Raw genomic sequence first — 26,355 nt, forward strand, 5'->3', positions numbered from 1 at the left:
CTGAAAAGACATAAAATTGCACAGATTTTTCCATAGAAATTTAGTTTGCAATTAACGCCATTGAACTAAACATGCTCAGAGACGAAAGAGTAAGTTTTAAGGGCAGCAGCTTCACTGCGCGATGAAACATTGAATGTAATTCATCTCTAATTTTGAGTAAAATTTACTGCTCAGCTATTCGAGTAAAATAATATGCTCAGCTAAACTCCCGCCAATAAGTTTTGATTTATATGTGATTCGAACATCCGCGTAGGTAGGTGTTCGGAATATTAACCGACGTGAAAATTAGCCGAAAAAGTCAAAAGTAGGAAAATTAAAAAGAACTAATAGCTGAGATAATTGCTGTAAGCAAACATAAGTGGGACGCGCAATTATCTAACTCTCTAATACATGATATTAACGCATTTGGCCAAGCCTCGCGGGCCACGGCCATGCCTCAGCGGCCTATGGGACTTGATATGAATCTATCACAACCTAAGAAAATATCACGGGCAACATGTTATTCTCGCGATAACATTTGTGCGTTCTCAATTCTGATTGGTTAATGTCTCCTTTTCGGCTAATATTCCATTCGGCTAATTTTCCTTTCGGCTAATATTCACGGCACCACGTAGGCACTTGTAACATTTAATTTGCGTAGCAAGTCGTAACCACTAAGCTAAATGGGCTTTTTGGTAATTGCCTACAAACTAGCTTATATATAAATTGTGTGTATACTACTATAATTACCAGATATAAGCTACAAAAGTATGACATTAATCTGCTCAGACTTAATTTTAGGGTATGAGTAATTTTCAGACTGTACAGGATTAGTTTAGCCTGGGCTAACTCTATGACCTCAATATAATCAGAATGAAGAACTGCACATAAAGAAACTTAAATATTCTGGAGACGCAATGTTTCAGAACTGAATCAAGTTTTTACACTTGAAATGTGCTGGTTCAGCGCTGAAATGCTCTGAGAATCAAGTCCGGGAAGGTACTTGTCTCAGCAATATTTTTAGGATAGGTAACTCACTCGAAAGTTAATTATTTATGTGCATAATTATGTTTTCTGCACTTCTAATCGTTGACGATAACATTGGCAAACATCTACAGAGATTGCTCAGATCATTTCAAAGTTCAGCTTCAGCAGAAACTAGCAATATGATTACGCAAAGGAGCAAAATAATCGAAAATTGGCACACGCATAATAGTCTTTTTCAAAAAAGATCAAGATTTAAATCTTCCAAGGATTTTAAAAAATAGATTCACGGAAAATTAAAAATTGGTACACAATCTAAGATAAAATTCAAATTGGAACTCTCAAAATAAATGTTGAAAATGCAAAAAATCATGTTCAAAATTAAGAAAATTAGACAAAAATATTTTGCCAACGCCATAATAGAAACAGCCAACGACATAATAACGACATAATAAAAGCCAACATAATAAACGACGAGATGCCACCGACATAATAAAAGCAGCCAAGAAGGCCAATAAAATTTCCGCTCAAAAGTTGAAAACTGTATGAATGAGATCGCCCAAACGCCCCACACAAATCTCTAACTTTTTTGTATTATCAAATGCTAAAAACAGCATTATCGTTTTATACCATTTCTGTTCACTTTCGCTCACAAGGAACTGAACAGATCTTACAGAGAAGTCAAGCAACCAAGACAATGGCCCTTGCTACTTGTCCGTTACTTGAACCACTTTTGACAGTACCGCTAAGAAAAAAGATAACTTTTACCGTACAGTTCAATTCAGGCACTTCAAACCTTTTTTCAATAGAAAACGGCACCAACGTTAACAAAATGTGTCTAGGCACAAAATTAATTTTAACATTGACATTCGAAACTACAGGAGGATTAAATGTTGCAGGAGAAAACACAGTCAGAAGTATCATTCCAAAGTGAAAACAATCAGCTCAAAGCACCATCACATCTTCTTCGTGAAAGTTGTGGGTTCTTGAGAAAATATGATCTGTTTATGTCGAAACTATGAAGAGAGTCATTGCCACATAAACGAGTTTCTCCTAACCACACCACACCTGCTACACATTCCTTGATGAGCTCGGCATCCATGAACGTGATTCGGCCAAAAATGTCTGGGAAACGGATCCTGAATCATCTGCATGCAAACATTTCCAGATCCTCTGCGACGAGTGTCCACAATATGCCACAGTGTATTACCATTCGTCCCCGGCAGACGTTGATGGTACTGATAGCTATGACGATGTCGTGGAGGTGGAATCCAGTGTTCATCGCTACTGTATCCATCAAAAGAACTGGATCCAGGTCTGGAAGAGTAGTTGGTCATTGTTGAGCGGTTGCTTGTTTGATCACTTATAATGTCGGTTTCGTAGTCTCGAGGCTCTAGCATGTGAAATCCATTTTCCAAAGAATCTGGGAAAGGCGAGGACCAACCAGTTGTAGTTCGCGTCAAGTTTCGCCTGAAACAATTGAGCTTTCAAAATCTTAAAACTGTTATGGATTGCTACGAGTTTCAGACAGAAGCAATTTACTTAGTCAACGTTTACTATAAATAAACAGATATGTTTGCAAGAAAATTAAGCAAAATTAAACTGAAGTTAAAGTTAAACTAAATTAAAGCAAATTTAAACATCAGTTATATTATATTAGTATAGTCCATATTATGGTTTGATTCAGTTAATTTACATCCGTTTCTGACCGAACTACCACTCAGCAGTGGTGGCCATCAACTGAATCAAAATCTTGTCTTCAAAACCGGTACCAATGTTTCAGCTGCACTCAGTAAATGCTATTAAAGACATTTAAAAAGAACCTTCGATTGCTTTGAGATGTCGATGCACTGTTTCCCCTCTGTTGCATCCTCAAGTCTGTAAAGTTCTCCAGAAAAATGTTCCGCGTCTCTAAATCCTGCAATTCTTCAGCACCTCTAGTCTCCGATGGATGGCATCTCAAGAATTCTGTGATGATATGCTCCAAGTGAGAGTTTCGTGATATTGTCATCATTTTCTCCCTGCACGTTGGGCACTAAAAACAAGCATGTCTTTATCCAATATGCAATACAACAGCTAATTTTTCGGTTCCATAGTTTTCAATATCTTTAAATTGACCATTAAATAAATTTTGCAGTACAACTTAGTAGCCATCTAATTTCTTTCTGAGGTTTCAAGTCTCTAATTTCAAAAGAACATAACCGACTAACGTCGGGCGAACTGCTCTCAGAGAACCGGCGAGCGGTTGGCTTTGGCAGTAGCCAGCTGGGGCTTAGGGATGCTAGCATTAGTTGAAGGGATTGACCAGTGTTGGAGGGGGGGGGGCAAGCGTTGAGGTCAAGCGATGGGGGTAGAATTGCGAAAACTAGATGAGAAGGGGGCTTAAATCGACAGCTGGAGGAGGGTGGACAATGGGAGTCTTGACAGGGGGCTGATGGCGGGGGTTTAAGAACCGCCTTTCACATCATGAAATTGTCTCCGTAAAACAGTTTTGGTGAATCGCATTCTCAGAGTATAGAAATAGGGCTCTAAGAGAACTTAATGCCCTCCGAGCGCCACCTGTTTATCCTGTTTTTGAGGTCGAAAAGTCAAATGGATCAGACAAAAACCGGTCATGTGAAAAATCGCACAACAAACATAGCCGGTAGAAAACCTGAAACGACTCGAAGCGTCGTGCATTATAATCTGTAGCCTTAACTTACCGAAATCAGAAAATCAAAATAGACACGAGAAAAAAAGTTTTTATAAAAAGTTTGTCTGTATACTAAAGTGTGTCTGTTTTAGAAAATGGAGACACACTTTAGTTCAGGGTTGTGGGTAGGTGTTGGGGGTGAGTGGGGAGGGGGTGGGTAGGTGGGAAAAGATTTTCTGATTTTGATTCAAGTATTACAAGATGTAAAAGTAAACTCGTGATTATTCCAATTTCTTTCGTATTTTTTGAAAACTTCATATCTTTATGATTTGAATTTTAAAAATCAAAATAAGTAATATTACCAAACATAACCGACTAAAGTAGATGGCTGCGGCGTAGGGAGACTAGCTTTAGCTTTTCTTGAGGGGTGGGAGCGCGGGGATGGGGGGAAGGGTGAGGTCGAGCGTGTCGGGTTACGGATGTAATGAAGTGGAAGGTGACGAAGTAGGGGAGGGTGATGAAGTGTCGTACTTAAAGTCAGACGTAACGCGGTAGAGTTTAAGTGTATGTTAGGGTGTGATGTGACCGGTCCCGCTCTTCAGAAATGTTTTTCACACCATGAAATAATGTCTCATAAAGTTGAGGTGAATCGCACACTTAGACTAGTAAACCATATCCTCTTAGAGAAACTTAATGATCTCCGGGCTTTACATGTTTATCCCGTTTTTTAGGAGACGGAATGTTAGTAATACAAAAAATCGCAGAAAAAAGTCCAGCAGGACTGAACATAAACTGACAAAAATGAGTGACAAAAGAGCAAGCGTCCTCCGAAGTAAGAGATGGAAGCATCAACAACTCGGCAATGAGTGTCTTGTGAATCGTGTTGCTACAATCAATTTTCTTTTAGCAAAAGACATAATTTCTGATAGAGCACGCAAAATTCAAGAAGTCAAGTTTGAAAAAGTCACTCGAGAGGTGAAATTGATATGCTCGAGAACGAAAGGTTCAAGCATCAAAAATACACAAATATTTACAATAATCGCTTCAAACTTCGTTCAAGAGCAATTAATAGTTGCTACAATCTTTGTTTGAGAGCAATTAACAAACATGAATCGAAAAACTTTGGACAAATTGGCCTCGAACGACCGGCGAAGCAACATAATTCAGGGGTAGTAGCCAAGATAAGTCAAAGAATGTTCGAACAAAAGCCCAAAAGCAGTCAAGCAAAAATTTAGCTTAAAAACTTTGCTCAGACGGATCTATTCTGTTTCGGCCCCTCTTGGTGGGCGAATAACATATCTTAGGTGGCCAAAACAGATTAGATCCCAAAAGATTACATCCTAACACTTATAATAATTGCTTCAAACTTCGATTGAGAGAGATTGATCAACATTACCCTAGAGCTTAAAATACAGCAAGAACGCACGCCACCAAAACCACCTGTGCAGTCACAAAATAGATCTACATCAATTTTCTTCAGTACGTTAAAAAAAGTACACTTGTAATTCGAATTTTCTTAAATAAAAAAACAGAGAAGATAGCTCGCTCATCCCTCAAAACGACAACTAACTGAAATACAAACTAATAGCGTCCACAAAATTTCTTCAAAACAAAAGTGCGATTGGCTTGGTTTTCGCGTCCCAATTGTGGAGGCTAGACTCGAACAAAACTAACGCGAAAAGTTGTATCAGGTACTGAGCTTAGGCAGAATAACAACAAACAGCAGCATTTCTTTGGCCTCAAACCTGAAATCTGCCACTGTATAATTGTTGTTGTTGATAATTCACAGCGAGTTGCATAAACGAGATCCAAACGTCACATTGTCAGATTTATACGATCTTTCAGTACGTTCGTTTCCACCGACGTAATAATGCAATTTGTTGGAACTAACTGTGCATGTACGGAATACAAATTCAACTCTCGCCTTCAAGTTAAATACATCAGACTCTCGTTTTCATCTCCACACTTCAGGCAGATCAATGGAGTCTTCTTGAGAGTAGTTTTCTGAGCAGTACGGTATCATTCAATTGAATGAGCGTCAGTGGCAGCAAGTTGAGCTTCTCCAGTTGCGTGTCATAGTCGGATTTCTTCTCTGATGCTGCCCACTTTAGCGGTTTCTTTTGAAACAGCTCCTAGTTTTTGATGTCACTTTTTATCATTGACACACATAATATACCATACAGAAGCACTAGAAGAATCAGAGATAAAAACAGTCCTAGCTTCACTCCTAGGCTAAATGAAAGAGCCACATTTCGTCGAAGAAGATACAGAACTCCATTTGCCATTCCTAATCTTTGATTTACGTGAATTTTCCAGTTTACGTCCTGATTGGCCAGGACTCCAAATCTGGGATTTCCGTACTAAGATCAGGAAGATTGTCTTTCAATAGCAACTCATCTTAACGCATTTTTCTACAACCAGGTCAATTTTGTTCTCCTCGACCCACTTTTCTATCAACTGCAGGTCAGCTTGGATCTCTTTTGCACTTCTGTCGATTGCAAGGACTTTTACATCATGCACAAAAATGAAGGGTTTCGAGAACTGTATCACTTCTGGAAGGTCGTTGATAAATATGCAAAACAAGAGAGGACCCAGGAGCAATCCTTGAGGAACACCACTTGTGATTTTTTATTCCACTGATCTGACATTATCCACTCTCACAAACTGTATCCGAATTGACAAATAGTTAACTGGCACCCCTAGAAGGCATCGGCCTACACCAATTTGATTCCCTTTCTTCAGGAGCTCCAAATGAGGCACCCGATGGAATGTATTGGAGAAATCTGAATAAAGGCCACGTCTATACCGTTTTTGTCCAATACCTCATATATATATATATATATATATATATATATATATATATATATATATATATATATTTATATATTCTTTAGAAATCTCAACATGTTTGTCTGCATACTGCGCGTTTTTGTACAAAACCGTGCTGATTTGCAACAAGATTCCGGGAAAATGATTATACAATGGCTCGCAAAGACACTTCTCCAAGACCTTACTGTCTATATTCAACCCGTTTCTATAATATTCTACCCGTTTTCTATCTCCTTTCTTGTAGATCTGCGTTACTGCGGCTACCTTCCAGCTGCTCGGAATTTTCCTCAGTCTCTTAATGTTCAACAGTTTACGTAGAGCTTCGCTGGTTTGCCAAGCTGTTTGCCAATAAAAGGTATTTAAGAAAAAAACAGGCAATGATTCTGCTAATTGGTAACGCCAATTATAGAAATAGACTCTAAATAAACTGTTTAAAACGCTTTCGTGACCAAATTTGTTTTTCGATAGTATTTGAGTTTGCTGTAGACTTCTTATCTGGCAACTTCATTTTCAAATATCTTTGAGCCAGAATTAGAGAAAGAAACTAAGATACAGAAGTCGCAAAGATTTTGTAAAACGTGGTAGAAACGGTTAAAATTGGTTGATTGGAATAATTGAACTTGTCATAAAATCAATTAAAAAGATTTATGAATTCCTACCAGTCCTATCAAAATTGCGTAAGAAATAATAATTGTTAATCTTTGTCAAGAAACATTCCTCTAATGCAATGAAGAACAACTAGCCTGTTTAGCTGCTGAAGACTGTTCTGAGCACCATTTACTCAAGCAGCCACCGCAGAATGAATGGAAACATGGAGCTACAGTAACTGGCTGATGACAGACGCTTTTGCAAACTGCACATTCCATTGACTCCTTCATGGTCGAATTCCAGCTTAACTGCACTTGTGATTCATCTGATTCTGCTGCAATACATAACAATGATTGATGACACATTAACAATATTGCGATCTGAACAATTCGAAAAGTGCATTTTGTTTCCATGGCAGAGAAATTTACAAACCATCCCTCTTTACTCATGTCACAAGGGAAAAATTCTTTTTACTTTTTTAAACGCAATATCTCATATGTCAGAAGCAAGATCTTTTCCTTCGTCGGTTACATAATTTCTCTTTTCAATCATGTAAGCACTTTAATGGGCATATGTGTATGTATAATGGTTCCAACCGTATTTTAAGTCCTGGTGAAAGAAATCGTAACGACAGAAACCTTCTTTAATGGTTCTATCATCATTTAACTTTTTTTGGGTTGTGCATGCGTCCGCCTCCGCGCGCGTGAACGTGTTAGGGGGTCCAACCGTAGAACATTTGTGAACAAAATCTAATTGTATTGTATTGTAATTGTATTGTAAGCTCAAACCTGCAGGCACTTCTCCGGTTCCATTTTTATCACCATCCCGATTCTCCGTAGATTCCCCTCCTTTCGCGACTGTCTTTGTTCCGAACAGACCACCGCAGCATCCAGAAGCCTGGTCTCCTTGCTCATTTCTGTTTGATTTCGAATTTGACATTTTCTGGGTAATAATTTTCTCGTCTTTGATCTAGCTTAGTTGGATAGAACAATGGGCGATATTTTAATTTCTTAGGCGCAACATAAACCTATAATACACAAATGAGTTTTGTTACTATCAAAATTTAGATAGCATAGGGATTTAACTTTTTACAATTGCGTTTAATTTGCGCTTCGAGCTCAACCAATTAAACGCTAATTACTAGCCTCATTATTAAAGAGAGCAAATTAGCACTTTAATAGTTATCAGGTGTTTATGGTAGCACTGGATTCTACAAAAATGATTCAAGTTCAGCTCCAGATGCCTATAAATAGAAAACAAATAACACTAATCAAACTACTCCAACCATTTTACAGCAGACAACTTAAGAAAAGTAACTTAAGTATTAAGTAAAAAAGAAGATTTTTTTTCCAGTTGTAACTCTCGCAATTTCGATCAAATATTTAGTCAATTTTTTAAACTTCATTTTGTGCAAATAATTTTATCGTAGGCATTATTAAGACACCATGCACCAATGAATTGGAACTGAGAGCTCAACAATATAACATCCTTGAGGACTAAAATGACTCCCTATTGAAAATATTTAAATTTTTCAAAACTTTTTTTAAACTTTGTTCAAAACTTTTTACTTTGTTCAAAAACATTCATTCATAGTTGTATTCATCGTTGATGACACAAGTGCTGCTGTGATTCACCACTGCAAATGAAACTGCATATGAAAATCTGATGTCTTGAAGAAAATGTTGGGATCATGTTTGATGTCAAGGTCAGCAATGACTCAACGCATGTCATTCAAATTTTGAAAACTGATTGGTTACAAATCCAATGAGGTGACTTCATCGAAACAGTTTAAAGAAACTTATATTATTAGTCCTATTTGTAAATTTAACTGTTCTGGTGCTATAAAAGAATAACTGGATCTATTCTGTTTCGGCCCCCAGCTTAGTGAGCATAAATCTTTTATGACCCCCAGGCGCACGTGCTATTTTCTTAAATAGTAACGTGCTTTATAACAACATATAATTTGTAACTGGAGGTCATAAAAAACACTGGGGGTCATAAAAAACACTGGGGGAACAGAATAGATCCTAATAACTTACGCAAGCGGTCATATTTAATTTTATAATTACATTTTTATCGACAAATTTACCCAATTGATTTCTCTTTCGATTTTCGAAGAGTAGCTTCAACATGCAACTGGAAAAAAAACTTGTAAAATTTGAAAAAAAAATCAAAATACAAAATTGAAAATACAATTTTTGACGGCTAAAATTAAACCCTACAGTTTCCAAAATTCATTTCTCGAAAAAAAACCTTATCGAGTCATTACTGCTTACGTTAGTTGTCAACGTTGTCTCGAGTGTGCGTGAATTGATCTTCGATTTCGGGGTGTTCGGTGTCGAATCTCACCACCATGTGCACAACGACAACGATGTGACCGGTGTCGTTCAAACTCATCTGGGTATGCATGATGCAAGTGCCGACAGTTCAGGTGAAGGCGAGGTCTAAAAGAGATATGTAGTGTCTCATTGGAACAGAATCTTTCAATATTCAAACTACATCTACATAAGGTTGCTCCAAATGATTATCGAATATGACGTTTAGTTGACGGGAAAAATGTTGCATGTTCTAACGTGGAGCCTTCCTTCACCCTTTTTCTTTCATCCCCTATAATTCAACCCCGATTTTCTAGGCCCTATTATTATATTTAAACCCTCAAACATTAACCACTACATTGTTTCACCCCGGTCTTCGGATTCCGATAATTGAGGTTAAGGTCTAAATCAATTTTAATTATTCGTAATGGAGATTAAAATTGGGGTGAAATAACTGAGGGGTCAATAAAACGTTTTCAAACCTCAAGTCATTTCACCCCAATTTTAACCTGTTAATTATTGTCTCATACTTGTGAGGAAAATAAAGTTAAGAACTAAAACATAAACCGACAAATGTCGGAAGAATTGCTCTTGAACGACAGGCGAGGCAATTTAATTCAGGGGCTGTAGCCTAGATCAAATTATGGGTGCAAAAAATTTTTCCCCCTCCGGGATTCGAACCACTGCCCTCCCGATCCACAGCCACAACTTCTAACCACTGCGCTACAGATCACATACCTCACTTATTCTGCAACCGAATTTATATTAGCTTTACTTCAGAGCAATAGAGATCGCTCAAAAATGAAGAACGAAAGCGTGAAAAAGTCACTTGAGAAGTCAAAGAATGTTCTAGAAGAAAAGCGCAAAACTGTCAAGCGAAAAATTTGCATAAAAAAGACACACACGTTTACAATAATTGCTATGAACTGCGTTCAAGAGCAATTAATTACTAAGTAAGTTTATAACCATTAGCGAATTAGTTATCTCATCGAGTCCCTGAATGAAAATTAAAGGTCATTAAATAATGAATCGATCACTAAAATATTTCCTGTTTTATTGCTCACAGATCCTCATGATAATAGCCAAATTTGAGCTAAGCATTTTGTCTAAAAAGAAAGAAAAAGTGGTAGGAGAAGGTCATGAGTTTTACATTGAGAGTAAACAAGTAACCCTGAAAAATCTGGAATCAGAGAAGCAGCCACAAAAAGCATTACCAGAACAAATAATGCTGTTAAGGAATTGCACTAGGGAAAAAAAACCTTGCTCAGCGGATCCCTGCTTGGATTTTGACTATTTTGTAAAGATGCTGCCGTACAAAAACCATTTTTTGAATCCTTTGGCTGGCAAAAAATTACGCATAAAAGTATCAGAGAATAAAAGGGAGGGTTCAGAAACTAATGGAATTTTACAAGGACAAAACTGATAATCATTACATTAGGATTATGGCAAGTTTGTAATAATGCGTCAGTTTAAAGTCGCTCTGAATAAATTTGAGCTGGTACCATCCTTGCGTCCTCACAGAGTTACTTCGAATCCTCACATCGGGACCCGATAACAAAATTGATCCGTTAACTCTATGAGCGGACCAATAATTGGGAACGCAGTTTAGCAACATTTAGATAAAGAACTTGACCACGAAATTTTGTTTCGATGCACTAATTTATGCTTACTCTAAAAGTAGGTTTCAAATCTAATTCAGATTGTTTCATTTGGAAAACACCAGTTTGTCTTTCAGACTAAGATAGCTTTCAACTTTTTCAATTCAGATCAAATTGAAACATCAGAGGGTGGACTTAGCAAGTTTTCTTTTGCGATCAAGGCGTAAAGCTAGAAAACTCGTCATTATTAAAATTTCAAAAACGCAAGCTGTTCAATGGGTGAATTAACATACAGGGGTTAAATCATTTGGGGGTGAAAAGAAGTAAAATATTTTTATACATAATACATTTTGATGCGTGATACGTTATCTGGATTAAAGAGGTAAAATGGAAAAAATGATTTACAGCTTTTCTGAATTTTATAACGAAATCTTAAGGCAACCAGATTGTAGGGGATTTATGGCAACCAGATAGATTCCTCTCTTCAGTTTTCACGCACGGGTCAAAAATTCTCTCACTTGATTATTCAGTTGTTTTGAAAACTTGAAAAATACATGCCTTGGCTCTTCTTGTTCATTTGCTAGATCCACCATCACAGACCTCACAGTTGGCAAAGGCTCCTCATCAAAATCAGGAGCCCAATCGTTATGCAGTTCTGGAATCTCGTGCTGTACACGTGGATCTGAAAGAAAATTGTTATCTAGAAAAAGTGTAGAAATTATGACATGCTGTTTTTAGCAATGCTGACTTATCTGCAAATTTTCTTCTTTCAAATCCAGCCAAAACGCTGATGACTAAGATATACTAGCGTCGAAAGGATTGCTGTCGAACAACAGGCGGGGGCAATTCAATTAATCGGGGTGAAAACGCCCCCACGTTTTCGAAACCCGGACCTCCAGGCACTGCTTCTTGCGATAAGAGGACAAGATAAGAGACAAGTGATAAGAGAACAAAATGAACAACAAAAGGACAAACCTTCAACATGAATTTGATGCATTAGTTAGATTCCGCTATGCCATATTAGCAATCGGCCAGAGATATGAAACAGATTTGATACTTTATAACGTCAACTAATGTCAGCAAAACAAGTCAAATTGCCGCAAGTGCAAAAAATCCATATCAAAGACAGAACATTCTACTCGTTTTTTTTTACTATCTTTATTACCACTCTAGCTTGACTAAAGTTGTCACCTGGCTTATCATTGACATCAAATACTCAAAGAAAGTGTGGACCGATCTTAAAAAAGAATTACAACGCAAATTCTTTGCATCAAACAGAGCAGTATAAGTCTTGAACAACAATTCAAGTGCTTTCATTGAAAAAAAAATCAATTAGAAAAAAAATCCCACAAAAACGAAATTAAAAATTAAAGTCAAATCGCCGGATGTGTACAAAAAACCACTAGCAAGAAGCAATTTTTTGTTCGAACACCATTTTCTCTTACACTAAACTACCCATTTTTTGCTCTACTTCCTGTTTCGGCGAAACCAAAATCACAGCTGGAGGAACTCCGGAAACAACATGAGTTCGTATCCACTGAAACACCAAGCCATTAAAATATCTAGTATCTACTAGCACAATGCATAAAAGCAGGGATAGTAGCAAGTCGAATAAACAAAATGGCTGAACTAACCTAAAAATTAAATTACTTTTTCGTAGAGTACAGCTACTCATACAAATAAAAAACATTGTTTCATCCAAATTTGCTCATATAATATTATGCAGGACATAATAAGCTAACATCGTTTTCAAAACAGGAGAAAACAAGAAAGGGAGAAAAATTGTAACAAGTCTTTTTCAGTTAAATTACAATGGAAAAGCTGCTTTACACCACAAAAAACCGTAAGAGAAAAAAATCAATACGTAAGAGAAAAAACCTAGCAGCGCTAGGCTTCAATTCAGTTAACAATAAATGCATACACAGCCGGAAGATTTCAGCCCTTGACCACAATCACCTACGTTGAGATTGAAACTGAAAGATTGCTGGAATAGCTGCGAAAAAATAGAATTGGGTGCCGTGTAATAGCGATAGAAAGATTTAAATTGATTAAAAAAATCGACGCCGCTCAAAATGCCAGGTAAAAACCATTAAGCAATAAATTAATAAACCATGTTATATTCATTCTGCAGAAGCGTTTTATTGGGAGCCTTTACTGCACATTTGGTTTCCTTTGACCTTAAACTAACTCAATTATTATTATTCATATTATTATCATTATTTCTATTACTATTATTATTATTATTCTTATTTTTATTATTATTATTATAATTATTATTATTACTATTATTACTATTATTACTATTAATATTATTGTTATTATTGTTGTTATTATTGTTATTATTATTATTATAATAATAATAACAATATCATTATTATTATTATTATTATTATTATTATTATTATTATTATTATTATTATTACTATTATTATAGGTTTAGGCACCACTTAAACACTCAGTGCTTCAATATAAAACAATAAGAATAAAATTTTCAGTTTCTTCCTATAAGTAAGCTCATCTGGTATAAGCTTCAATTCAAATGTCAGTCTGTTCCATTCATGCGGAATTGCATGGCTGAAAGACCTTTTTCCGAAGTTAGTCTTAGTGACCGAAATTTGAAGGTTGTAAATATACTGGCATCCTGTAACTTTATCATTGTGAGACAAGAGAGCTAACATACCCTGGAACTCGTTGAGGATGATGAATTAGACGATGACCAAAAAGTAAAATTCTGAACAGTACACGTTTCCTCACAGGTAACCAATGTAGCTGCTTGATGAATCTTGAAGTTGGCGTTCCGGGTGACAGTAAAAAAATCAGCTTGCATGCACAATTCATTATCCGTTTTAACTTCCCTTGAAGTACAGCAGATAATCCATAATAAAGTGAGTTGCAGTAGTTAAGCCGCAAAATAATCATAACTCTTACCAACTCTATTAGGACATCACTGTCAACTGTGTCTCCGATAAAATAGATATTCCGTAGAATTTAGTAGCAGGCAGAAGTAACCGAGCTGATTTGTTTTGAAAATAAAAGTTTATCCAAAATGAAGCCAAGGAACTTCACATGATTCGACAATTTGGAATCTATAGGGAGTATTAGCTCGGCATAGAAAGAATTTTTTCGCACTACATCCATAAACTCTGTTTTACTGATATTGAATTTCAGTTTGGCGCCACAAAACCATTTCTGCAAGGTGCTAATAATCAGATCAAACTTCTCCTGACTCACCGTTTCCTCATAGACAAAATAGATAACGGTATCATCCGCATAGAAATGATAGTTTATTTGCAACTGTTTAAATATGAGCTCCAATGGCAGCAAATAACAGGAGAAAAGTAGGGGGCCTAAAACCGATCCTTGTGGTACCCCAGTTTTTATTTCCTGTTCTGAAGACAAAACATCTTTTATTAAAACTCTCTGAGATCGACCACTCAGATTGTGGGAAACAGAGAACAAAACCTCGGAAGCCAAGGCTTATATCAAGAATTCATAGAAATATATCATGATTCAGTGTATCAAAGGCTGCTGATAGATCGAGTCCAATGTAAACAGTGATCTTTTTTAGCTCTAAATTAAGTAACATGTTGGTGACTTTTAGTAGTGCGCTTTCTGTTGAATAAAACTTTCTATAGGCACTTTGAAACGCGCAGAACATCGCATTGCTATCGAGGTGATCGGTAAGTTGTACAAGAGCAGATATTTCTAATAACTTTGATGTGTAACTGAGGTTTGATATTGGCCGATAGTTTGCAAACTCCTCAGGATCAAGATTAACATTTTTAATGTGAGGTTTAACAATTGCTTGTTTAAGAGCGTGGGGAAAACGCCTTTTTCCAAAGAAAATATGATTTCGTTCAGTACTATAGAAGAAAATTCACTAGAAAAAGATTTTACAATCCTCGTCGTAATCCTATCCAGCGTTGATGTACTAGTCGTTGAAGCCGTAAGTAGCTTCTTTATATCACTCAGGGATAACAGAGTTAAGGCCCAAAAATGGTTATTTGTCAACGGGAGGATCTCTGGACATTCAGCTGCCTGAATTGATGCAATAATATTCCCAACTTTTGAAATAAAAAATTTATTAAAATCTGTAGCAAGAATTTCCTTAATTTCACATTTTGATACTATCTGCTCCTCTTTACCAGGTAGAGCTTTATATAACACATAAGTTTGACGTGTACATTTCCCATGCAAGACATTGTTAATAAACAATGCCCTTAATTAAAGATCGAAATAAAGTTTGGTATTCAAATCAAAATCCGCTTTCAAATCAACGCTTCGGGCTTTTCGATATAATCGCTCACATTTCCTTTTCTTCCTCTTCAAGAATAACAATTCATCATCATAAAACGGGCATTTATGGTCAAGGATGGTTTTAACCTTATATTTATGGTCAAAGCAATAATTGATCATTTAATATATATTCCTCTGCAGCCAGATAGTCATTCCAGGCTTTATCAACACTCGAAGTTTGCTCTATGCTGAAACTACTTAACAGCGAGTTCAGATACAAGTCAGGCCTAAACATTTTCCAGTTCCGGTACAATATTTGTCGCTTGGGTTTGCTAATTTTCCCATTACTTATCGAAAAACAAATTAGGGAATGATGAGATCAGATTGAGACAGAAAAGTGTTCGATATCACATTAATCCGAATTTCACCGGACGATATAACATGAACGAGAAGACCACCAGATTTGTGAGTTTGGCTTTTGAAGAGCTGGATTAGACCAAGTTCTTCCATAAAAAGAGCCCAGAGCCGTGAATCATCATTGTTGACATTCAAGGAAATGTTGAAATCGCCCAACTGAAGAATTCTATCGAAACGTAACTTTTTATCAATAAATTATCAATAAACAACTTGATCCTTCCGAAACAAACTTAAAGTTTAAAGTGCAAAATTTGTTTTATCGAGTGAGGTAAGTCACGTATGATCAACAAAAAAACCGGAACAGAAAAAATTCAATACCTAAGAGAAAAAACCAAGCAGCGCTATGCTTCAATTCAGTTAACAATAACTGCACACATAGAGGGATGATTCCAGCCCCTGACAACAATCACTTACGTTGAGATTGAAACTGAAAGATTGCCGGAATAGCTGCGAAAGAATAGACTTGCGTGCCGTATAATAGAGATAGAAACAGATCTAAATTGATTAAAAAAATTGACTCCGCTCAAGATGCTAGGTAAAAAACATTAAGCGATAAATTAATAAACCATGTTATATTCATTTCACAGAAGCCTTTTATTAGGAACCTTTACTGCACATATGAGTTCCTTTGACCTTAAACTAACTCAAACGAAACTGAAATTTTAAAGTGCAAAATTCATTTCATTGAGTGAGGTAAGTCACGTATGATCAGAATCTAATCACGCAAATGAACTTAAAACCTTTGCTAGAGAGAGAATGAAAACTGACGTCACGTGTGCAATCGCCGTTAGTGAGAGTCATTCCGAAAATTTGACTTTTTCAGCTTTGCTGTGTGAACAAATGTAAAAAAGAGCGTCAGGCGACGAAACAAAAAAAAACAAGATCACCGCAATATAGCTCCGCTCAGCTTACAGCTTCGCATTATAAAAAAAGATATATATAGATGAAAGCCCACATTCTTTCTAAGTGCCAAAAATGTTCTAAATTGGTCTGCAGCTTCATTTGATCACTCAATGATTGTTAAAGCAGCCTCTAAATAGGAGGATAAAAAGCAAAATACTAATATATAATAACTATATACTCTTAAAGAACGTCAATATTTTAATCCACTAAAAGTCTTTAAACATTAAATCTAAGCGCCCGGGCTCTATTGGTCCATCCCAATTCCTTTTTATTCACTTTTTGACCTGGAATATAGTCACGTATTATTGCTGAATGAACTCTAAATTCCATTCAGACTAAACAAAGTCAGGTAAGTCTGAAAACACACGTGAAAGACGTGACTTAATTTAGATTAAAAACGAAGACAAAACGAATTAAAAGGAGAGCACATAAATAATAGCGTTTGAGCCCCTACTAAAAAACACAAAGCTGACAAGTTAAGCATCGCAGCCACGACACTTTCGTAGATACGCGGTCTCAAAAAAATAAAAAAGACGCCACACACTCAATTCAGTGGAAATTGAAAGAATGAATGAACAAAAATAATTGTGGCGACAACAGATAAGCATCGCAGCCAAAAACTAGTGGCTGCACGTGACAAAAATATTGACGAAATAGAAAAAAAACAAAAAAAGGAAAATAATAGCCCCAGCTATTGCTTTGGAGCTATAAGTTACAGAAGGCAATGGGTAAACTATGGCTCGGATAGCATAAAAATAGTTGAAAAAGCTCCAAATTAGAATAAACTTTCTCTTGTTTTTCAAGACAAAACTTGGTCAGAAGCAAAATCAATAGAACAAAAAATTGCATTAAAAGACTGACAGGACCAGCGTAATTTCATAACTTCGTTAGAGAGCAATAAATAATTTCGAATCGAATTTAAGTCTTAACCATGCTTAACACAGTACATGTACCTTAAACCCTCTTTCCAAGTAAAATAAATAGAAGAACTCTAGTCCCTGTCGACTCAATTTCACACTTACCACGAACTTCTGCCACAGTCAACAAGTCCAAGTCATCTATGTCCACATCCGCTAGTCTGTCTCGCCTGGCAGTTCTAATTTGGGATATGTACATGTGTCTGGGCGACACCGACACTCTTATAGCACCACGTCGCTCCCTAAAACAGAGTCAACTCAAAAACCAGAGAACCATTAGACAGGAGTTGTTACTAAAACAAACATGGTTACAAAGATATGAATCTTTGAGAAATAAACGCAGAGATTTTGAATAACCAACGCATTTGAGCCTTTCAAAACATACAGAACCGGAAAACAACGACCCGATAGCGGGCTAACGTTGTGATACAAACGCTATGACACTGGGACAATCGCATGGACCCAACTGCAAGTTTATTCTTTAATTAACCGAAGCTATGTAATATTTTATCGAATCATTATCTAGAAGGCATGTATGTAAACAAAGTGATCAGCAAAGCTTTTCGCTGTTTTAATAGAAAACTTCTTGAAGCGATTTTTATTTGCATCTCAGCAAAATCTAATTGCAATAGGTTGCCTTTACATAGGTTGCCGAATCCAAAATGGCTTTATCTTTATCACACAATTTACATGCCACTACGTATAATACAGGGGTATTTCTTTACATGTGATTTTCGAAGCTTCCCTTGTTTTCTACTGGTTGATTTTTAATTGCTGTTATTCTATTCACAGCGACAACAGTATTAACTTATAAAAAGAAGTCACGTTCTTACTGCTTCTATCTTTTTGACTTCATTCATAGAAATCTGTTTTTCAATGCAATCGTAAAATACTATTTGCTCAAAATTAAAAGAAAAATACTCGAATACTTGCAGCCAGCAGTCAAAGTAGCAATTAAACAAAAACAGTTGGCCTTCAAACATAATACGAAAACCTTCAATGCCAAATTTTTTTGGTACATTTTTGTTGCCTACCTACGCTGAGCTCGAGATATGCAAAATAAGAAAATTAAGGATTGAAATCCGATTTCAGCTTTTTGACGGTCAAAATACAAGAAATGTTTATATCAACTCCCGTAACAGATGATCAACTGCGAGAACAGAGACAGCAACGCTGTCACATCAGTTCTAGAAAAAAACTTCTTAAGTCTTTCCAAACCTCAGTTAAAGAGAAGCGTATCCATCTTTGATTGCTTGCATGTAACATTGAAAGCAATCGAGTTAAGGTTACGTGACTCTGCTTGAAGTCAGAGCTTCGGAGTTTATTGAGAAACGCGAAGCAATGTAGGAACTTCTGTCACTACAGATTTTCGGCATTTTAAAATGTGCACAAGATTGTTTTAAAATGTTTTAGGTTGCAACGGCTTGATGTCATAAAAAAACTTGAAATTGGAGAATATAAATAACAAAACTCTACAAACCGCAATGAATGATATTAACAGAAAACTGTTACTTTGCACAGACTTAAATATCTAAAACGGCTCACGTAGCAGACAAATTTGGTTAATAATTGACAATAAGATTATCACTACCCAGCAGATCAATTCCTTTTGAACTTTTTTTGGCGATTAAGAAACTTGAATTAACAAATAACTTGGTTACCATGACTTAAATTTCAACAGTTCAATTCAGTTTTCCAAATATGAAACGTATGTTTCCCTTCTCCTTACTTTGGCCAGGTAAAAATAAAAACTAGTGATTGAAGATTAAAGCATGCACAAAAAAGTATTTTTCTCAATTCATTCAGGTGATAATTGCCCATGTTGAGGTCTGGGACTCTCGTTGTTCGTGAAGAGAGGCTCCGATGCGACAGAGCTCATAGTTATTTTTGGCCTGAGGGTGTTGTCGCATGAAAGAGTCTCATAACAGAGGACTTCTGGCGATCAGCATTGTGCCTGATTCTCTCATTAAAGTTAATGAAAGTCCTTGAGATAACCGATTGTAGGCTATTGCTAAACCAGCTGGTTGAAAGTTTCGGTTATCAGCAAACAAGGCTATTCGTTTCAAAGTTTTTCGAACTAAATTTGAGAAGCCCCCGAAAGATTTAAACGCGACTGGTACAAACTGGATACCTATTTCGGCACATTTTTGGGCATAATGGCATATTGTTCAAATTTTTTTTCTTCAGCATTTTTCAGAGCGAAACCACACCTCCTCGCAACATACGAAATTAGACTCCGCTGCAGTGGGGAAATTATGGTTACATCTAAAGCAGCTGTTTGTCCCGCTGACCAGCTGGGCGAGATTATCTCTACTGCCCTTGAGTTGTCCGGAATCAAAATTTTTTTGTTCGCAGACGGGTGCAAAGATTGCAGTCGAGCAAGCAGGGACAAATCTATCCCTTACTCTATTGTGCCGCAATATCATATCCCACCGACCATGACAGCTTAAAGCGTGATCACCCTACTTGCCAGTCTGCCGTTTTGACAAAAGGACATTTTCGTTCCGCAATGTATAACGAAACAACAATCCAATACGTCAATACGGCTCTGAATTCATTTGGCTGAAGGTGAAGGCCCACACTAAGGACTTTTGAACTTAAAATGAAAGCAGGAAATCATCGCAAATAACTTGAAACCAATATTCGATTTAAACTGGTGCATAAATACAACTCTTATCATATTATGTTGTTAATACATTTCTTATTAGCACATTGTGTACGTTCTTGCTAAGTTTGTTGCATTGCAACGATGGATCCAGCTATACAGTTATATACAACAGTGAAGTTAATTTGTAGAAAACAGTTGATTTGTTAAGTTAACCACTCAAAATACACAAAATTGTTCTAGTGGCTAGAAAAATTTTAATAAGTAGAATAATGTAGCAAACTTTGATCCCGTAGCACAGTCGAGCGTTTTTCTGTTACAAAGTTCATTTAGCAATCCACTTACTTGTTTTTCACATGAACAAATTTTTTTTAATGGAATGGAAAACAACAATAGTGTGGATTACTAAGTACAATCGCATTTATGAAAACTTTAAGACTTTTTGCAACTCAATTTCGAATTGATTATTCCTTTATGCCTATTTTTGAAAAAAGATTTAACTTCACTTTGAAATTTCAATTTGTTGCAATTTGGACACACCATTACCTGCTTCCAGACCAGACTTTTCAACAATAAGAAAAATGAGTTTTTAAGTTTCGTTTACAAATTTTCTAACAGTCTTGCTGAATATTGAGATTTCTATTTTTCGATTTTGTAGCCCGTTCACGTCGCAAATAATTACTAGAATTTGTGGCACAAACTTTAAGCTGCTTTTTACACTGTTCTCTTTTTATCTTAGAGTTAAATATGACTATATCAACCGTGTATTGAATGAGTTGTGTTAAATGATTAGCAGTAAAGTAGTAGGGATTTGGCCCTTCGGTGTCTTCGGGCAAGGAGACTGTGTCCCTTTTCTTTGTCCATGATGGCCGTAAAATTTTCCACGTATTGCCGACTAGTTCCTTGTAACATGTATCAGAATGATGCCACATAAAATTTAGCAGTAGACTTTTCAAACCCACTGCATTTTGAAATGGTAAGATTTGCGGTGGTCTAGTAACAAGAGCACAAGTTCTAAAGAAGAAGCTGGGCTTCCAAACTTCAAGGCGTGGTTTTGAATGGTCGAATTTCAGTTCGGTGGCACTCCGTACTGAACGTGTGGTGGTCCTCAAGCAAACTAATTGGTCAATGTTAAAGTTGAAATGACCCGTACGAGATTTAGAACGAAAAAGTAAATTCTGTATTTGCAGAGATAAAGAAAGCGGGAAAGATCCATTTCAAACTTTTTTTCTGAACACTTGAGTATTTTTGTATTTGTTATATTAGCAAACCAACAAACACTTCCGTATAACAAAACGGGCAAAAACATAGATTTATGCAAGCTTAATTTAACTGACGGAGCTAGGCGTGGTGAGCTTTTTTTAGCCTGAAAAACTCCGAGCGCTTTGTTTGCAAAAATTTTTGTGGATGTCCCACTTAAGATAACGTGTTACATAAACTCCTAAATCCACCTGTACGTTCACTTTTCCGGTCCTGAAAAAACAAAAACGATGAATGGAATTAGACATTGAGATATGAGAGCATTTTTCAACGTTTAAGGGGATTTTGTGTTGTTCACTCCATTTCATCAGCCGAGTAAAATCCATTTGACAAATCATACTAGACTTATTAACTAATATGAATTTAAGGTCGTCAGCACAGAAGAGAGGAATAACAGCTCAGCAAGTTTCTGGTAAACCTTTGACGTAGATTACAAAGAAGAGGGATGCCAGAAAAGATCCCTGCTGAACGCCACTTGTAACGTTATTTCTTTCAGAAAAATGACCATTGGTTCTAACTGTTTACGTCCTTCCAATTAGGTAAGATTGCAGTAATCTGATGATCATCACGCAGACACCAAGACTGAATAGTTTTGTAAAAAGAAGACCGTCATCGACATCATCAAACGCTTTCTCATAGTCGGTAAAAATTATGTCAATTTTCTCTTGAATCAATTGATTGATAGACAGGTTCTAGGTAAACCAAGAGTTGAACGACGCACGAGCAAGATTTTCGAAAACCATATTGGGCTTGATGGAATACTGGTTCCGACATACAAACAAACCTTTCCAAAATTTTAGATGCAATTGTCAGAGAAGAAACGTGCTATAATTCTTTACATCGGACTTTGTAGGTGAGAACGACTACTGCGTTTTTTTCAGCTACCTGGAAAAACGTCATTTTGTTTTTTGTAGAAAAATTGGTTTAAGGATTTACAGTCTGCCCTTGAATATCTTTTGGATACAATTGCAGAAAATCCGACCGGACCTTTTGCTTTGTGAACATCTAAATTTTCGCAATCTTTTATTGAGAATCTTTTATTAAATCATTTATTGAGAAATGTTAAATTCTGTAAATAATGGTACCAACGGTGGCAAATTGTTAAGCACAAAGCTGGAAGAAATTTTAAAATTGAGAAACTTTCTGAGAACAGAGCATTTACGAACTGATGACTAGTTATTTCGATCTTAAAGGAGATAGAGCTTGGAATGGAGGTCGCATTGATGTTTCTGTAGTACTGGAAGTTTTTCAGTGGATCGGGATGCTGCTAAATTTTATTCAAATTCTGCATCTTCTTCAACCAACGTTTCAGCCATGCCCTCAAGGATTTCCATTTATATATTTCTGGCATTGTTTCTTCTCGCTGTTTCAAGACGCTTAATTCCGTTTGACGCAGTCTGCTTAATCTACGGTGATAATTGAGATAATTGCACTCTTACTTTAAGGGCAATTACATCATGATTCGATAACAAACTAATTTCCAGATTAATTTCAGGATACCTGATGCTGCAGGAGGGGAATGAATGACTTGCTGAAAGCTGTTAAAGCTAATTAGGTAAAAAAATCTGTGCATCTGAGTTCTTAGATGAGTAATCGTGCCAATCAATTTCCGGCAGATTGAAATCACCATACACACGGTCGAATAGAAAGACTTTGACCATATGAGGATTTCCTCAAAAAGTAGATGACGATTTTGAGGTGATATAGCATAAGGACAGGGTATGATGAATTCAGGGGGGGGGGGGTGATAATATCCCGAAAGTTAAAACAGAGAACATGCTAAGACGGCTCCATCAATGCTTGTATAAAGAGGAATTTCTCTAGAGACAAAAGTATTCTTGATAGCAATAAAAACAACTGATCGAAAGATTGCGTGATTGGGAAGAAAGAGCTCGTTATCGTTGAAATGAGCAACGAAGCCAAGTGTCTGTAAGCAGGAAGAAGTCTACACTTCTCGATTGATTACACTACGTATATTGAATACAAATGACTCATTTATATAACTGTTCATATCACTAATATAAAGAATGAAAATGATTGCACTCAACGCTGTACCTTGTAGAACTCCAGTTCATCAGACATAACTTCTTGTAAAGTAGACATTACTTGTAAAATAGACAAATTTATCGTATAAACCAAATACACTATACAATCAAGGGGATCGTTTCCGCTAATCAGAGCAGTCACATTGATTGTTCTATGTATCATTACATAACCGTCCCATCAACAATGTAGTAGTAGTAGTAGTAGTAGGAGAGTCTTTAGGGTCGGAGCCCTCGGGTGTGGAACCCTTCAGTTTTCGTTTGGCACGAGTTTTTTCATTGGATTGCAGATTCCACAGTTGCATAGAAGTCTCCAGGTGCAGCTGTCGAGTTCGTTGTAGCTTCTGTGGAAATAGTTTTGGTACATCTCTGTCAGAAGTTTCTTCCTCATTGGCTTCTCCGTTGTCCTACTGATGATGTTGAATAGCTTTGTGGCTCTGAAGAAAAAATTTTCGTCTGATTTATGTAGTCGGTGTTTGGGGAGTTCAAATTCCTGCTTTTGTCTTGTTTCGTTTTCTTTTCGCTTTGGCAGTTTGTCTTCGGGGACGTAGTAATTGCCTTCTAGGATTGAGAGGAGATAGAGGACATCGTGCATTTCCATGTACATGGAGAGTGGGAGTATTTTCAGCGTTTCGAGTCTTTGATGGTATTCGTCGTTTCCACCGCATATCCACTTTGTTGCCTTTTGCTGGATCTTCTCGATTGATTTCATGTCAGTCTTCGAAGGGTACCAGACTTGGGAGGCGTAAGTGAGTACGGGCACTACGTATCCTATGTAAGCGTTCAGTTTCGTTTCCATTGAGGTTCTGCTCGAAACATTTCGTTTGAGTGTGTAGAAGGCTTTCCACGCTTTGGTTGTTCTAAGTTGGCAGTTTGCGCTCCAAGAGAGATTTCGAGACATTACGACTCCGAGATCTTTTTGGGTGGCAACGGTTTCAAGACCTGCTTCGTCACGCTGGGCTAGATCCCCTCTGATGAGGAGAGTTTTACTTTTGCTAACATTTAGGTCCATATGGTTTGCTTTGCTCCATTTCTGTATTTCCCCGAGAGTGGTCTCGCATTCGTGTTCACCGTGGGTAATTGCTTTGAAATCATCCGCGTATCCGAAGGCCGGGATGTCTGAGATTTCTTCGGGGAGATCGTCAATGTAGATGATGAACATCAGAGGCCCCAAAATTGATCCCTGAGGTACTCCGCTGGTTACATTTCTGGTCTTTGATTTGCTTGTTCCAATTTTGACGCGAATGGAGTGACAATTAGAGATAAAAATAATATGAAGGAAATAATATTGGATATGCTAACCAATTAGAAGACGATCGCGAGGAAGAAACTCGACGTTGTCTATTATTGTTGCGTAAGTCCGTCACATTTGAACGAAAGATGTTACTCTTTTCCAAGTCTTTTAGCTCAGCACGCGAACGCTCCTGGATACCGTTCTTTTTTCTTAAACAGTCAGCAAAATATCGCATATGGTAATTTTTTGATACTGTTTGAATTTCTTCGCGGCAGGTGGGGCATCTTCTTGAATTAGGATATCCTCCATCGTACCATTTGCTCAGACATCCACCACAAAAAGAGTGAAAACAAGGTGCTATAGTAACAGGTTGATGACAAATACACTGACAAACAGCGCATTCAAGTGACGCTTTCAACGAGCTACACCCAATCGCAGTTTTGCTCAGCGTGTTGGAATTTGATTCTCTGAGACTGTCGCCCATCTGAATATTGCTTTCGCGGGCACTACACGCTAAAAAATGTGGCGAACTTGTGTGGTTCCTTCTATGTGCCATGATCTCTGGAAACAAAAGCAATTAAGGAAATTTCCGATTATTGCTAGGAAATCACTCGAAGAGGTTTTTATGGGGTTTCAAATTTGCCAATTTTTTGGGTCTTCCTCGTTACAGCCCAAAGAAACTATAGCGCCCCTATTATTGTATGTTTAAGATAATTGCTGGGTAGTAATAGTTAGAGCTTTTGAGGCACCGCCTCAAGGGTGTTGAGGAATCTACCAACAAGTTGCATCAAGGGTGTTGAGGAAACTACCAACAAGTAAGGAACAATGGAAATTCATTAAACAGAAGACCAGTCCGAGTGAAAGAGTTGTCAAGGTTGATGAAATCAGATTAGACAGTGGTGAAATTTCAAGGGAACCAAAAAACATTGTCAATTATCTAAATAGAGCATTTGCTAATCTAGGAATTTTCAAAGGTTCGGATATTGCTTGTAAATACCCTGATAAACTTAATATACCTGAATTCACATTCAGAACTGTGACTCGCTTGACGATAACAAAGCAGCAGGACCTGGTGAAATCTCAATTCGACTCATAAAGTCTTGCAAATTAGCTATAGGCATACATCTACAGTTCGCCTTGAATGAGTGCATTAAGGAGAATGTTTTCCCAACTAAAATGAAACTAGCCTATGTAACACCAATTTTTAAAAAAGGTGATAAATTAGATAAAAAATAGGGGGAGGGAACTCACGCTAAAATATTAGTTCAAATCATAATTTTGACTAAATGTGAATGCATAGGGCAAAAAACATTTTGTGCATGACAAAACGAAATTTGCAAAACCTCCACAAGAGGGATAAACAATGCCTTAACAATGATATAATTCCGGATTTTTTGAGGTTTCGCGCTCCTAAAAATGAAATTTTTTCTGAACAAGCGGTGCACAGTTTTCAATTAAAGCTCCTAAAATTGCAGCAACCAACAGACAGTGGGACACGATAAGGAGATGAAATTGTTTAAAAGGTATGTGGATGATATTATCTGCACGGTTCGTGGTGACCCGGATGAGTATTTAAAATTTGCAAATTCATTACACAACAACCTGCAATTTACCTTAGAAAAAGTGAACATGGATGGGGGTTTGGCTTTTCTTGACATTAACGTAAATGTGAGCAGCAAAAATAATATCACCTGTCATTGGTATCAAAAACCAACTGACACTGGAATAATACTGAATTTTCGCAGCTGTGCACCGCTTCAACATAAGAAAAATGTGATTCAAGGGACGGTTCACAGGGTTTTTAATGCAACCTCTA

At 36.9% G+C, this 26,355-nt stretch overlaps 2 protein-coding genes across 5 annotated transcripts in view; both read right to left on the bottom strand.

Moving 5' to 3' along the window:
* The window catches only part of LOC142351049 (transmembrane and coiled-coil domain-containing protein 3-like), a 425,404-nt gene that overhangs the window by 33,564 nt on the left and 365,485 nt on the right, over window positions 1-26,355 (bottom strand). The window lies entirely within an intron of this gene.
* Window positions 1,726-25,841, bottom strand: LOC142350286 (uncharacterized). 4 transcript variants are annotated; one of them, XM_075402076.1, is made up of 5 exons: window positions 9,289-9,405; window positions 7,801-8,039; window positions 7,168-7,346; window positions 2,787-2,998; window positions 1,726-2,433 (listed from the first exon to the last, which is right to left on the bottom strand). In XM_075402076.1, exons 2-5 carry the CDS (start codon window positions 7,949-7,951, stop codon window positions 1,992-1,994), a joined length of 984 nt encoding a protein of 327 aa, XP_075258191.1. In that variant the 5' UTR covers window positions 7,952-8,039; window positions 9,289-9,405; the 3' UTR covers window positions 1,726-1,991. The 4 variants fall into 4 exon arrangements, with proteins under 4 accessions (XP_075258191.1, XP_075258192.1, XP_075258194.1 ...); XM_075402077.1 differs by lacking the exons at window positions 1,726-2,433; window positions 2,787-2,998; window positions 7,168-7,346 and adding exons at window positions 11,484-11,607; window positions 17,504-17,640; window positions 24,608-25,839 and having other exon boundaries at window positions 8,008-8,039; window positions 9,289-9,456; XM_075402079.1 differs by lacking the exons at window positions 1,726-2,433; window positions 2,787-2,998; window positions 7,168-7,346; window positions 7,801-8,039 and adding exons at window positions 8,534-8,728; window positions 11,484-11,607; window positions 17,504-17,640; window positions 24,608-25,841 and having other exon boundaries at window positions 9,289-9,456.

Source organism: Convolutriloba macropyga, chromosome 12 (assembly GCF_964194025.1).
Source record: "Convolutriloba macropyga chromosome 12, txConMacr16.3, whole genome shotgun sequence".
Classification (NCBI taxonomy): Eukaryota; Metazoa; Xenacoelomorpha; order Acoela; family Convolutidae; genus Convolutriloba; species Convolutriloba macropyga.